The sequence below is a fragment of the Argentina silus genome (genome assembly GCF_951799395.1).
Source record: "Argentina silus genome assembly, chromosome: 6".
Taxonomy (NCBI): Eukaryota; Metazoa; Chordata; class Actinopteri; order Argentiniformes; family Argentinidae; genus Argentina; species Argentina silus.
Genome location: NC_139660.1, coordinates 15,959,324 through 15,975,345, shown reverse-complemented (window position 1 = coordinate 15,975,345; position 16,022 = coordinate 15,959,324). Strand labels below are relative to the sequence as shown.

Genomic DNA, 16,022 nt, shown 5'->3' with positions numbered 1-16,022 from the left:
CAGGGAGTGTTTAACACTTGACATTGGGATGCTTGGAATTTGTTAAATAGTAGTCACAGTTTCAGTAGAATTAGGTTTCGCTGGTGGTGCTGCTGTCTCACGGTTGCTTGGGCTTCTTAGGCGTGGTGAATACACTGTTTGTGATTATTCATTCTTCTTAGGATTCTCACACTCTATGTTTAGAAATGGATGAGCTTTTGTTTACATCACTCACACTAGTTGGATAGAGGTAGCAGAGGAACTCTCAAGTAATAGTCAAGTAATAGTTGCTTGTATCCCATTTTCTTCCATGTCCTGCTTTTCGCAATGTCGACCATCGACGATGCCTACAACTGATGTTCTACATCGAGGAGGGAAAATCTATGACCAGATGCCGGAAGAGCACGTCTCCGGATCCTGCACCATGTGGGCTAAACCCGGGAACAGACATGCTTCGCTACTTCTGCATCAGTGCTGCCACTTCAGTGGCATCAACTTTCGAGGCATTGACGGCTACCCTGATGGGATGGCACTCGCACCATTACCCACGCACACACACTCTCCCAGGCACATGCACGCACACACGCACACACGCACGCACTCACATGCAAACAAATGCATGCACATGCGCACACACACCCACACACACTCTCTTCTCAGCATCATAAAAACTGTCAAGTGGATGAAATCAAAAGACAGTGTCAAGCACAGATGCTGAATCCTTATATGTATATATGGAGATGCAATGGCATGCAGCAATAAACAGCTGTTTAAAGGCCGATGGGTCGATCTCCTCAGCGGCATCCAAACGTGCATTAGATGGAATTATAAGAAATAGTGACGCCCAAGGCACTGAGGATTGTATGATATAGAGAAATTATGGCAATGATTGCAATAAACAGCGGTACAGCTGTCGGAGTGAGAGTAAGTATATGATGAACAGTACTCATCACAGGTGGTGGTTGGGACGACCATTTAGATTCACATAATGTGAGAATGACCCCAGTCTGATCCAGATGGCATCATCCCCACACTGAAGAAGGTGCAGGGGGACACCGGGAGGGTCACCGAGAGGGTCACCCTTCTAAGGAAGCACCGGGATTGGCGCGGACACACAATTTTAGATTCACATTATGCTAGAATGACCCCTGTCTGATCCAGGTGGCATGGCCAATCGGCCCTGCACTGAGAGGTGCGGGGGGACACCGGGACGGTCACCAAGATTGGCTCGGATACATAGTTGCCTTGGCGTTGAATGGTTCTGTTGTTGGGGTTTGAAGTTGAAAATGAATAGGCTCCCCGACTTACGATATTGTATTTGATTGTTTAACTTCAGGTGGGGAACTATATTAGAGCGGAGCCATCTCCTAATGTATTACCATCAAACCAACTGTATTGAATTACCATTTTCATTAAACAGCAAAACTAATGTATTACCATTTTCATTAAACTTATTAATCAACGTAAATGTCCTGACTGAATTGAAGTCTATGTAGGTTCAGGCAAGACACTTGATGGCAGCTGGCCGGTCAGGTGATGGACAGGCCGTCAGGTGACGGACAGCTGAACCCTATGAAAGGAAGCAATGCATCACATGGTCATGGGACACAGGCTTAAGAGAGCCGAGTTGCAACACTCCACCATGGTTAACAGTGCTTCGCCACTGGCTATGCGAGTTTACTTTTGTGTCGTCCCACCCACCGCCCCAGCTCCCACCTGAGGGTTCGCTCTGTGTTTTACCTACCTACGGGGGTTTTGAAAGATTATAGGCTCCCCGCCTTATGATATTGTATCTGGTTGTCTTCAGGCGGGGAGCTATATTAGAGTGGAGCCATCCAATTACGCCAAACTTTATCGACGTACAGTGCCTTTGGAAAGTATTCTGATCCACATGATGTGTAATTGATTCCTGTGCAAATCAGAGACCCAATAAAAGCAAAGATATTAATTTCAAAATTATATGAACTATTATCCTTGCATTAAGACGGACTCAATTCAACTTATTGAGTGATTTGTTGATGGCATTTTTGCATTTTAGCTCATTTTAAGAGTGTCAAATTTTGTCAAATCTTTGTATTTCAATTTGAATAAATTTACTGAAATTTCTAAAAACCTGTTTTTGCTTTGTCATTCTGGGATATTGTGTGTGGATTGATGGCAAATTCTTTTAATTTAATCCATTTTAAATTGAGTCTATAACACAACAAAATCTGGAAAAAGTGAAATGGTCAGACTCCTTTCCAAAGGCACTCTAAGTGTCCTGATTGAACTATAGTTGGACTAGCTAAAGCAAGCCCACTAAATATATTTGACCATGGGAAAACATTGTGTGCATGACTGAGCATGACTATCTTTGGCATATCCATGAAAGAACAGCCTTTATTAAATGCTTCAACCTTAACACTCGACCACCTCAAATGGCGGATTCTCAAATGTTCAGTAGAATATCTGGAGGGGCAGGGAAGTAGAGAACCACCGCCTGAAAACGAAGAAACAGAAATAGAGGACAAACATATTATATACCAGCAAAACTGTACTATGTACAGTAAAGGTCCTCTAGTGAGAACACAATGGTACAGTGTGTGCTGAGAGCTATTTGGAAGCTTGAGAGAACTCCTCACACCTGAGGGAGATGTCACTCCAAACAAATTAAAGAAATCATAGCAAGGTTAATTTCGTATTCAGTGGCAACGCCCGCTAAGTGCCGTCACAGTAAGCAATTTCCCACATTGTGTTGGGAGCAGGGAGTACATTTCCTTCAGGGCTGCAACACACTGATAGGACGAGCACCACTGAGGAATCCATTATAGCATGGGGGCTGCATTTTTACATCCATTTATCCTTTTAACTCTCGAAAATAGAGTGCTACCCACGCTGTGGCTTTCTGAGCAGCCAACCTTTGGCCCTGCTCGAGGTATGGGCAAGAACCATCTCCCTTCACACTGCGCTTCTTAAAACAGGCTGTTCCTCTGCCTTGACACATCAACCTCCACAGTTACTGTCGGTACTGTTAGCATCTAACAAGGATCCACTGAATGGAGCCAATCCAAAAAACCCTGAGTCATGGCCGACCGAGAGGAACCCTTCATGACCCATGGCATTATCTTGGCATTACTCTCAGGGTTCAGCTTCCGTACTTAGCCACATGTGGCCAAAGAAATAAAAAGTGAGACCGTACAGATAAGGCTGAAAGCTCTATTTATCTCTTTCTCCATGAGAACAGTGCATCAGCTTGAGACAGGGTCAGATGTCAGATCAATCCAATGACTGCTATGGATTTCTAACTATTTCCATTGCCAATAGGTATTTTGTGAAAATATCTACTAAATACATCAAAGTTTGTCTTGTGATTCACATGGTGAGTGTGATGCACACACTGTTCCAACTCCAAGCATCAAAGAATGATTGCAGTTCGATGACAAATCCTCAACGGTGTTACAGTATCAAAGGTACAAATTTCATCATACTGCATGGGTAGAATCAGGCTTATCTTTTTATCATCCAACTCCTGCGAATGTCAAAATGTTTTTTTGCACTTCTATGAGGCAGGAAAATCCATAGTGTCAAGGTAAACACCACACAAGTACTGCGCCCTGACAATACTGACACATTTAAATATTCATTAGTGTCAACTGAGCAACTGAGTCTCCTTGCAGCAGAGCTGCTTATGCATTTAAGATGGTGCCTAACTCAGCTCAGACCCAACACCACTATTGGATCTCACTGCAGGAACCTCAGGGTTCGGAGTGAGTTGTCAAGAAGATTTTGCATGTTCTGATGCCAGTTGTTTCTCGAGGGCCTGTTGAGAAGTCTACTAAATAGACTGGAGTAAAAACCAATCAAAACGCACACAGCCTACAAAAGGCAACCTCTTGGAAAGAGAGAAATGTGTTCCAGCTTAGCTCTGTCGTATAAAACAATCAAATATGAAGTATTCTAGTCAGCCTTTTCAAAGGTCACTCTTGCACCCATGGATTCAAATCTCAATGGAAAAAGCTTATCAAAGCACATTTTGCACAGCCTGGACTGAGCAGGCAGAGTTAAAGGCTATTTCACCCCGTCTCTGTTACCTAATGGTTCAGTCTTTTGGCAGAGTACTTCATACACAGACATGGCAGTCATTGTGTAAAGCAGTTATATTAACAGCTAAATGGATTATGATAGTGAGGGCACCCTGAGCTGAAATTGTTTCCTACAATTTATCTCTTCAACAAAGTTAAGCTAACATGCAAAACCTCAAACCTGACTGTACAATCATACATTGAAATTACGCTCCTTCCCATTAAATACAGCCTTTCAACAAAGATGTGCTGTTTGTTATGAATGTTATCTACTGTATCATATTTCAAAACATACTCCATTTTCTTTTTGAAAAACATGCTAGCATATTATATTATTTTCTCAAAATATGATATAGCTACACTTCAGCGGATGCATGAAGTTTATGATTAGTTGGCAGCTTTGCGAAAAAAAGAGAAAAAAAAAAGAGCAAACAAGAAAACATTTGGAGAGGGAACAAAAACTTGACAGTCAGTCAGGGCAATTTATCATTCTGTCAAACCCCACTGACTGCTTCAGCAGAGCTATCTACAGTACACACAATCTCCCCAAAATGGCTGAGTGCTAGAGAAAGCAAACCCAAAGAAAAAAGGGGCCTTGTGAGCATGTTTGTGATTTCAACACTATTTCACCCTCTTGGTCTCATGTCAATCAAGAGCAAGTACAGTATATCTTACCAAACACATAGTAGAGTAGACCCATGGGTCCTATAGTGTTTGTGAGTTGCTATATCAATATCTCTTCCATAACATGTCATATTGTTGTTTGAATTCACTATTCTCTATTCAAATATTGACCCAACCCAATTGTTCATGATACATGAATGAAAACTTAAAACATTACAATGAGTTTTAGTTCCTGTCAGTTTGATGACTGTTTGGAGGTGAATTCAGTGAAGAAATGTAGGGGTTACAAACCAACAGACAGTATCAAACATCCTTGATGCCCTGGTTTGAGGATATTTCTACATCCTACATAGATAATGGGTTCATAGGTGGATGCATTTAATTATACCATTACAACCTTTCAGTTGTCCCAAGTCCCTTAGACAAATTACCATTACTGTAATAGCTGGTTCATATCCTCTATGCCAAATGTCCCCCTTTGATGTTTTTGAGACTTTCTCTGTGATTACACTTGGTCCTGGCTCTTTCATTTGACCAGAATATAATTTCTTCCCAACTTCAAAGTATGGATACTTCAAAGTAGAAAAGGGGACTGCCACTTTGACTCTCAGGATGGGTCTTTTGATCCACTTCTGAAAACCCAGCACAATGAGGAAACACCGCACCAGGGAGGAGGATTTGACAGCTAAAAGATAAATGCAGTCATCCTCACAGTTATCAGATAAGCACTGCATGCTCTAATCCATTAATATGAAAATGAGGGGGGACTAGCAGGGGCAGGGGGGACGCAATAACAGAGGGAATTTTAGCAGCAGCATCTGAACACTGTTGAATGAGGTTTCGAATGGGGCCTAAACATTTAAGAAGCTTAATGGTGTATGCAGACGCACACAGGAGGGAGAGACTAGCCAGGAGGGAGAGACTAGCCAGGAGGGAGAGACTAGCCAGGAGGGAGAGACTAGCCAGGAGGGAGAGACTAGCCAGGAGGGAGAGACTAGCCAGGAGGGAGAGACTGGCCAGGAGGGAGAGACTAGCCAGGAGGGAGAGACTAGCCAGGAGGGAGAGACTAGCCAGGAGGGAGAGACTAGCCAGGAGGGAGAGACTGGCCAGGAGGGAGAGACTAGCCAGGAGGGAGAGACTAGCCAGGAGGGAGAGACTAGCCAGGAGGGAGAGGCTAGCCAGGAGGGAGAGACTGTAGTCGACAGTAAGTGGCAACTTTGGGTGATCTTGAAATCAACGTCCAGAACCAAAACAGCGTTAAGACCCTGTTAATATTCATATGTTGAATTTCCATCTATTATGCTAACCAATGGCAACACTGTTAAACCAAACCAAAACAAGACCGCACTTTGTTTTTTGGCATTTCCATGAGATTTGATTACACCCAGTGAACCTAGGCTCTAATGTTCTATCCATCCAATCATTAGTGTGGTTATGTGAGAGTGTTTCCGTTACATGAACTCACCTAATGGGGTTATGTGTCTCCAGGAGATGGTGGGTTCCGGTTTCCCACTGGCTGTGCAGATGAGTGACACGTTGCTGCCCTCGTTTACCGTGATGTCAGAGGAAATGTCATATATCTTGGGAGGAACTGCAAAGTAGAAATAACATGAAAGAAACAAGATTACTATTTTGAATCTGACCCAAAGTGCACCCTCCACTCTAGTTTCTCTGTGATGTAGCCAATGCATTGTGTTAGGTTAGTGGAAAGAGAGGACAGAAAAGAGTGAAAAACCCCACAGCAGAAAACATAGAAAATAGTATGAAAAGAGATCACACACAAACTCATACAATATATTCACATGCTTTGGTAAAGTGGTTCTGCAGAGGTTGTTTGCAGTTCAGTGCATATATTTTTTAACCAGCCATTGTATGTGAAAATGTGACAGAACCACATTTAACTTTGGTTGCAGTAGTTCCTTCATGGAATCAAGCATCATTTAAAGAAGTTTTCTTTGGAAAATAAGAGAAAATGAAAGCTATCCTCTGGTGATGATGGTCTCAGCTGGACATCGCTTAACAACACAATTGTTTGTTTTTTTGGAAGTTAAATCCTTTGAAAGCTTTGATAAAAAAGGCTTACTTTATTTAGACAATTCAAAACACACACACACACACACACACACACACACACACACACACACACACACACACACACACATACACCCACACACTTGTGAGACCATTTTAATCCGCAAGGTATGCATCTCAAATAAAGCCTTTCCTCGCCTCCAGTTTATAATGTCAGTCGTCTAAAGGCTACAAAACTGTACTAAACTCTGATCTCTCCTTTCCTCTTAATGTCTGTTGAAAACTGACCAAAGAAAGTAGAATCAACAATTCCCCTTGTTCCTCGTAAGATCCAACTGCAACCTTGAGTCATATAGTCTCTGTGTGGTTTGAACTCAATTTTGCTGCGGCTGCTCTCACTCGTATGCTCTCCATTCCAATATTCTGAACAATACAACTATGTTGCTGGAAGCAGATGAATAATGAGGACTTTTTATGTGGGCTATTTAATTGCAAGCATTGTTGCTCTTCAATCCACACACAATACCCCATAATGTCAAAGTGAAAACATAAAAATTGAAATACAGAAATACCTAATTTATGTAAGTATTCAGACCCTTTGCTATGACACTCTTAAAATTAATAAAAATGCAAAAATGTTGTCAATAAGTCACTAAATAAGTTAAATTGAGTCCATCTTAATGCAAGGATAATAGTTCATGTGATTTTAGAATTAATATATTTGTTTTTATAGGGTCTCTGATTGGCATAGGAATCAATTACACACTATGTGGATCAGGTTGTCATTCCAAGCAAATGGAGAGGAACAAAACTGTTCAGGAATGCTACCCTGAGGCCTGGGGAGACTTACAAAAATGTTAATTCAGTTAATTCATCTATAAGTTGAATGGCGGAGAGGAAAAAGCACAGTCGATGGGACAACATCATCTTAGTCACTCTACAATATTGGTCTATAACCAAGTGGCCAAAAATAATCCCTTAATGGGAAATAATCTATCTCACATCCATATTTGAATGAATGAATTCAAGTGATACAACAAAGAACGTGGCTGGAAATGGGTTTATTTGGTTTTACTACAAAGCATTAAGTTTCTGCACCATCCCTCATGTGAAGAATAGTGGTAGCTGCATCATGTTATGGGTATGTTTGTCACTGGCAGGGACTGGGGAGTTTGTCAAGATCAAGAGATTTATGACATTTGCTGAGTTTGTAGTGACATCCTAATCCACACAGTGTGTAATTGATTCCTATGCAAACCAGAGACAATAAAAACAAAAGATATTCATTCCTATTATCCTTGCACTCAGACGGACTCAATTCAACTCAATTCACTTGCTGAGTGACTTGTTGAAGACATTGCATTTGAGCGTATTTTAAGTGTCATAGCAAAGGGTCTTTGCTAAAGAGTAAAGTATTTCTGTATTTCAATTTTAATACAATTGCAAAAAACTCTAAAAATATGTTTTCGCTTTGTCATTATGGGGTATTGTGTGTGGATTGATGGCAAAAAAATACATGTAATCCATTTTAAATTGAGTCTATAACACAACAAAATGTGGAAAAAATTAAGAGGTCTGGATACTTTCCAAAGCCACTCTATATTGGACACAATCATCAACTGAAAATAAGTATTAATGAGGCATGCCAAAGTAGAAACATAGGTCCAACCATGCTTAACAATAAAGAAAACCTTTAAACCAAATCTTTCCTTTGTATGGATTTCTAGAAGGAAGGACTTCTTGTGCAATTAGTGAAACTTACTCTATTTGGATCTAAATGAGATGAAAGTAGCACCTTTATTCAGAAAGACTTGCAGGCTGTGTTGAATCTGTCATTGCTTGTCTGACTCTTGTGTTTACTTACTGTTGCCCCCACTGTTGACACATGCCCTGAATGTCTGATAGCACAAATGGAAAATGTTGAATTTGTCTGCTGATCCTATCTACCCTGGGCAAGAACAAAGATCCTTTAAAAGACTTGGTGAGGGGCCTGAGTGGTTCAGCAGATTTCCATTTGCCATGCTGTAAACTCAACATCCTGACATCACATGTAAAGTATTTACTTGCTGAGGACAATTCTAAAGAAAATGACATCCAGTGACCATAAAAGCGGTATGTCCTGCAGTCTGATCCTTGGCCTGTATATTGACAAAAGTCCCGCTGATATATTTGTGTATGCAGCACAGCATGTTAGAGTCTGTTTTGTTTTTTATGTTGTCATCTGCTTCTAAGAGGACTTCATGTGAATGCGCAGACAGTCAGGAAACTCAAACTGTTTCACACAGAGTGTGGTGGATTTGAGTGGGAGTGCGAATAGCTTGGAGGGCCTCCATGGCTAAGCTCCCCACTCAACATACTGTATAGCCATACACAGCAAGAAAGGTCAACACTGGTACAGTGCACACTCCTTTACCTTCCATCAAGCATATAATGACATAGCAAACATGATTTAATCTCTAACCCTACAGCTTCTCTCATATTCAGTCTGTTCGTGACAGCTCCAGTTGTTACTGTGGCTGAATCCTAAATTTTTGAGGATTACCTGAAATTACGTGGGCACCAGTTCCCTAAAAGTATACAGAGAGAAATGCATTTTCTAGGAAGCAGGTTTTCTCCATATCATGTCTGCCCTTTTTATGCTTCCCCTCTTAAACAATAGAGGCAGTTGTGACAGCGCCACAACGCCACCCCGCAACAAGACAACATTATAACCCTTCCCCAGCACCCTCCGAGTCAGCTTGTTGTTTTCTTTACGTGCTAATTCATTAACGGCGGTATGATTGTCATGTTTGCCCATTCCACTCTAATTTCCCTTCTCCAGCCCTGCGGGAGGCAGTGAGACGGAGCTGCCACAGCTGATCGTGGCGGCATCATCTCCTTCCCCCAGCCCCGGCAGTGAATAAATAAACCTCTAATGACGCCACCTTGAATTACTGAAACGCTTACAGCTGCACTATTAAAATGCAGGGGTTCTCTGCGCAAAGTGGAATACATGGCTCGGCTTTCTATAAATTCTGACAGGTTCTCCAGGGCTGACTGCTGCCACTAAATTGCAGGACCCCATTACTATACACCTACTGCCAACCCACATTCCAATTACAGCACAGGGAAGCCAGGGCCTCCTGTCATGATGCACACCACCATGGGCACAGGGTGTAGAGGAGCAAGGGAGAAACACATCCCTTATTCATTGAACATATCAGGTTTTTGTTTTCCATATTCTGTGGTGAAGAAAATAAAACTTGTACTCTGCACAACTAAAAAACTGTCTAAATACGACATGATGCCATTAGAAGGAACAAATGCTTACCTGACTGGATGTGAAAGTCCTTTAATCAACAGTGGGTAATTTTGGGAAAATGTACTTCTGGATAAGGTCCATAACTAATACAAAGAGAAGTCTGATGATATCCTTGAATATCTCCTTGAAGGCTTCAACTTGCTTTTGTCTACAGCCACTCCAAATTGCTAGCTGTTAAAGATGACATTGATATAGATGAATTCGTAAAATACTGTTCGGTGTTAGCCAGTTAATATACACCTCACTGATGAGACAGTTCCCACGTACTCCTACAGGTTTTCAATTCCCTTTCCTCGCTGCAGGCTGTAAAAACAAACCAACTCCAATCCCTTAATTAGGTGTCAGACACGGAAACTAAACATAAACACTGACAGACTATATTACCCAAAGGGATTACCTCCATTTGCAATGTCACAAAACATTCACAGATAATACCCTGTACTTAAGTTTAGGAAAAGTTCACCAAAGTATAAAAAAGAAGCTGTCAATGGCAACCGGCTGATTTCAACTGTTTGTTGACATTGCTTGTTGTAACAAATGAGATTAAACAAGATCACATCTATTGTGTGTCAGATGTATTGCATGATAAGACATGAATAAAGTGTGTGTAAATTAACTAGTGTTGTCAAATTGCGTCTAACTTGTGTCAATTACCATTAATTGGGTATAAACATGGCCATTGGCCCATGAACTAAGAAATGCTGGAATGCATGATATGGTATTTCTGTCATAGCCACTGTCATGTGACTTCATCACATAGATTGATCTCTATTCTTCTCAGCTGAAAAAACACTAACTAATAACAAAAAGCAATAAAAATGTTCACCGACACAGATTTTCTTCATTTATTTGAGCCTAGCAGCAACGGTGGAGTTGCTGTTGGTGTGAAGAGTGCAACACACAAAACCTCATTAACGACTATCAACGGTAGGATATCTGTCAGACCATTTCTAGAAGATTCTGCAAAGTGAAGTTCCATGTACCATGTAGTCTACAGTATGACAAAACAACTGCGTAGAAACATTACCTATTTTTCTGTGTTACTAAATTATTCATATATCGTGCTAGTATTCTTAGTTTCACTGCTTAAAATTTCACCAACCTTGACCCTATGTCACCAGAGATACATATACATATAGAAATATAGAGCCCACACCACCAGTAGCACATTTTAGTAGACATCTCATGCATCTCATACAGTAAAATATCCAATACAAATATCTATATCAAGTAAAATATCCTTCAAAATATAAATATATTGGATATCAGCACACATGCTCTGGAAGAAGGTAAGCTTACACTGTTGTATCTAATAACTAGTATTCTGCATTGGATAGTTGGTGAGTGGTTGGGGTGTATAATAGGAGAATGGTTCTGGATACATAGATACAAGACTATAGTGCAGGTTTTCAAATATGCAATACCCAATGCACATAATGCCATCATGGTATCATTATGCCTATTGAATCCTACAATTTACACTATTAATGTGTAATGGCTGTTGTACTGAGGCAGAGGACTCAAATGCACGACTCGGAGACAAAAACTTAAATCCAATGGAATAGTCTTTACTTTCAAAAAGGTTTGGTACACAGGTAGGCAGTCAATGGGTAGTCAGAAAATCCAGGAAGGGGGTAGGCAAAGCAGGGTTTGGTACACAGGTAGGCAGTTCAAAAAGGCAGGCAGATAATTTGAAAAGGGGTAGGCAAAAGGCAAAGTCAGAAACACACTCAGAGATCAAAAACCAGGAATACTTCACTAGGAAATGCTGGGACATAAGACACAAAGGTACAAAGACGAACTGGCACAGAGACAGGGGCACACAAAGACTAAATACACAGGGAAGGATGATGAGGAAAAGGTGAAGCCAATCAGGGCGGGGTAGACAATCACACAGGCGGGAAACACACAAGGGCAGGTGGTGAAGTGTCTGAAACGAGAGGTGAGAAAAAGCTAAATAAAACAGGAAACAATAAATGAATAACATAAAACAAAAACAAACATAAACTAAGGAACAGGGCGAGATGTTACATAATGTACTCTTGTGTTAGAGATTTCCTCCCAGAGCGTCGATTCAAGTGTGTGTTTGTGAATTGTGGAACCCATTTAAGTATAATGTAATAATGTAATGTAATGTATATAATGTAACCATACAGTACTACAATCATTCTATAGGCCTATATTGAGTAATAGTAATATCACTGTAATATATCAGTTGTTCTACCATACACAGACCTACCCAGTTGTATTAGTTTTTGTTCAGTTGTTCTTTGCTTGGGATACATCTGTGGTAGCTTCCATCTTGTTTTATGTATGACCTAGTTTTATTTTTACATCTGTATCTCAGTAAGTACAATACCTTTCTCAGGAGAATCACAGTAGATGCACCTGGTATGTACAACACTAAAGCTGAATGTGACCACAGGTTCAGTTGCATAACCCGTAAGTTATTTTATTTTCTCAACTCCTTCAGTTGCCCACTTCTAAGTTAGAACATTATTCCTCATACAGTATATACTGTAGCATACTTCATGTCATTTTTCTCAAATGGATCAGTGGTAGCCTCATACTGTTACTTAGGCAGTGATTATGATGGGGAGATGTTATGATTATATATACTGTAAATATTCAACAAAATTATATTATTTATTATCAACCTTTCATAAGGGCTTTTGGTCAATTAGGCTACTTATTGGTTATAGACAGATAAGATAGATTGGTGGTGAAGGTTATTGACATCGAAGTTCAGTAATACACCAGACTTATAAAGGGCTAGTGTTAAATTCCATGGTGGAAATGCAAGGATGCTTTTTAGTCTAGGATTATGCTTAATCTGCCTTCTGGATACCAGCCCTGACAGTGAAGAATTTGAATAAAGATATCTTTGAGAGCAAGTGCAACTGTGACCAAGATGTAAGTGCAACCACTAATTAGTCATGAGTTTATGATAATATTCCTGTCATGACCTAATGACGCAAAAATAACATGCTTCCAAAAATGTCAGAATTCATACATATGTTGAGTGATTACAGATGTGGGTAACGATGCAGAAAGTGTGATTCTGAAGAGCTAGTTAGCACATTTTACCACTTGTGAGGATTTCTTAAATTAAAGAGAATCAATTGATGAAAATTAACTTTTGGAAATACCTTGTGAGAAGCAATTAATCTTGAATGTGAAAGCTGCACTGGGCATGTAATTCTAAGATAAGGTATCACCCACTTATTGAAATGGCTTCTAATTTATTCATGGTAATCAGTGTCTCTCTGCAGCATCTCTCTCATGATAAACAAAATTCCTCTACAAGGGCCACTCTCTTTTCATCTTCAAAGCTGATTGCTACGGCTTTTCAATTATTAATATAATAAGTCTTTGAGATATTGTGAGGAAGTGGATGTTTTTGAAATACAAAAGAAGACGCAAAAGAAAGGGTGAGTGCACACTCTCTGGCTTTACAATATTGAAATACCAGCCAACGACCAATTGTCCGTTGCTAAGGCTGATGTACTGTCTCAGCACTCTGAGGGCTTGGATGTGGTCTGATGTGAAGAAGCTCAGCTTTGTCTCCATCTGTCATAGTGCTTTGACGCAGCTCAACGCGGCGTTAAAGGTCAAGAGGTCAAACGACAGAAGCCGGGTCATGATTAATGGAGGACAGCAGTTGGCAGCAGACACAAACTAGCGCCATTTCAGTCAGACTCAGGAGAGTCTCTAGCACCTGTTCACGTCTGCTATTTTGTGGCTCTCTGTATTATATTTAAGAATGCGAAGGCTACTGATATTCTCTAGAGGTACCTTTTGCATTGCTGTTGGGTACCACATATAATTACACATTCTTTGGTGATTCTACAATGCAGAATGAACATTTAAAATTGTTGTTCAATTGTTGTGCAGATAATACAATCTCATGGGTGGTGAAGAGCTCAGTACAATGCAATAATATGCTCATTGTTATATTGTGTGATTCATATGTTTTCCCACTCTCCACTCAGTACTGGGATATGAAACCTAGGCAGACCCTCCAGGAAGACAACAGGACTATCCCTGCTCCATACTTCTAGGATGCAGTTAATAATGTCTAGGAATCTCTATTTCAGTTCAAGGAGGACCTCTCTTACCCATCATAGCTGAAGTGATGTTTAATGTTTAATCTTTCTTCATCAATTTGTGATGACATTCACAATTCCCTTGAAAAATTGATATCTAGTGAGTAATTTGGTAAATGAAGCACTAAACTTTCGGGATGCAGTGCATCATCCACTGACAATAGGTCCAGAGTGGGGGGGACCTGAACGGAGCCATGCATTGTTCTTCCAAACCGCTCTCTTTATTGGTGAGTCACCAAGGCCTATGACAAATAGCACTGTCTGCCAAACAAGGGAAGGTTTAAGTGCTGGAGAGGATGGGCGATTATTCTCCGAAAAAATGTGTGTGGGCTGCTTTGAGCTGAGCACAGTTAAACAAACTGGCACACTCATTATCTGATGATGCCCAGTATTGACAGGGTTCCTTCAGGAATTTACGCTGGATAAAAAAGCGTTGTTCAAAACAATGTGCAGGTACAGTAATGTGGTGCAATTCATGCCAGGGGGAGGGTTCTGAAAAGGCCATACCTATAAATATTCAATAACTGACAATTACAAAAACCCTTAGTAGTGTCTTTCGTTTGTGGAAAACCAATATTATCTGTTGTTCTTCTATTCCTCAAGTTATGAAAGCACTGGTTGTCAAAAAATGGCTCTGACTACACTTTGTACATTCTACTGTACACGATTCAATTTCACAAACAAAAGTTGGGCTCCTTTCCTACATGTTTCCTCCAAAATGTATGCGAAGCAATCATCTCAATCCATGGGAAAATAAAACATGGTCATTCTTCATGTTACTAAGAGTTTGTGTTCTGGAAACCATAAAAAGTCCCCAAAAAAAAAAAAAAAGAAAAGCTGATTGCAAGAAGGCATGTCACTCCGGTGGCAAATTGCACTTTCAAAACCATGAATTTCAAACCATGTTTCTCATGATGAATTTCAGTTAAGAGATGCAAGGGCAATGTCCTGTTGCTTGCGGTCAGTGTGTGTTCAGAGTTATGTACAGAGCGATACTGCCCCTGTCTTCTCAGGATGTTTTCTGCCAAATTCGGGACAAAGTACAGTATGTCTTTGAGATAGTGGCCTCTGTTGTACTAGGGAGTTGATTTTGCAACCTGTTTACTACTGCAGAAAGTCACATATCCCCACTGTGTTACAGTACTGTAGTCATACTCTGGGCATATGCAGCCTGAAAAGAAATGGGTGTGATGTACAAATGTATGATGTACTATAATTCCAGCTAGTAGCATCAAGACAAAAGGAGGGAGAGGTCTGATGCTGGATTGTAACTGTGATGAGTCTTAGATGATGATGAGGATCAGGATGATGATGATGTTGATGATGATGACACATGTTGCAGGGGCTGTTGAAAGTGCACAGACCAGTTCAATCATGTTGAAATGCACATATACACTGGGGATTGTTTTCTCTCTAAATCTTCAACTGATAGTCCCCTTCTGCAGAGATAGAGGACACGAGCAAGCAGTGTCTGACCTTTGTTCCCACTGTTTTAATAAGCCAAAGCTACTGTAATAGCAGCCATACAGTCTATCAATCTATTTCAATGAGGATTCAAAATATACTGTTGGAGCACAAACACACACACATGCACACACACAGACACACACACATACACACACACACACACACACACACACACACACACACACACACACACACACACACACACACACACACACACACACACACACACACCTAAATGGCCACTCTGTTCCTTGAAACACACTCCACTAGACACACATGTAGCTTAAAGCTACTGTAAGAGGAGTGCTGTCTGCTGATTGTCCTTTGTCCTTACATTTTTGTCAACCTATTTTGGATTTAACTTGATGTTTTTGGCTTTGAACACAGAACGTATTGAAGGAATTTCAGAGGGCATTGTAGTTTGGTGAACTATTATTGACAACAAAGAGAAAC

General features: G+C 40.6%; 1 protein-coding gene across 1 annotated transcript in view; it reads right to left on the bottom strand.

Moving 5' to 3' along the window:
* negr1 (neuronal growth regulator 1) overlaps window positions 1-16,022 on the bottom strand; it is a gene marked incomplete at both ends in the record, with an annotated part of 107,469 nt that overhangs the window by 50,176 nt on the left and 41,271 nt on the right. The window contains one exon of the mRNA XM_083672573.1: window positions 6,130-6,255. Within this exon, the coding sequence (XP_083528699.1) occupies window positions 6,130-6,255 (126 nt within the window). The remainder of the gene's footprint in view (window positions 1-6,129; window positions 6,256-16,022) is intronic.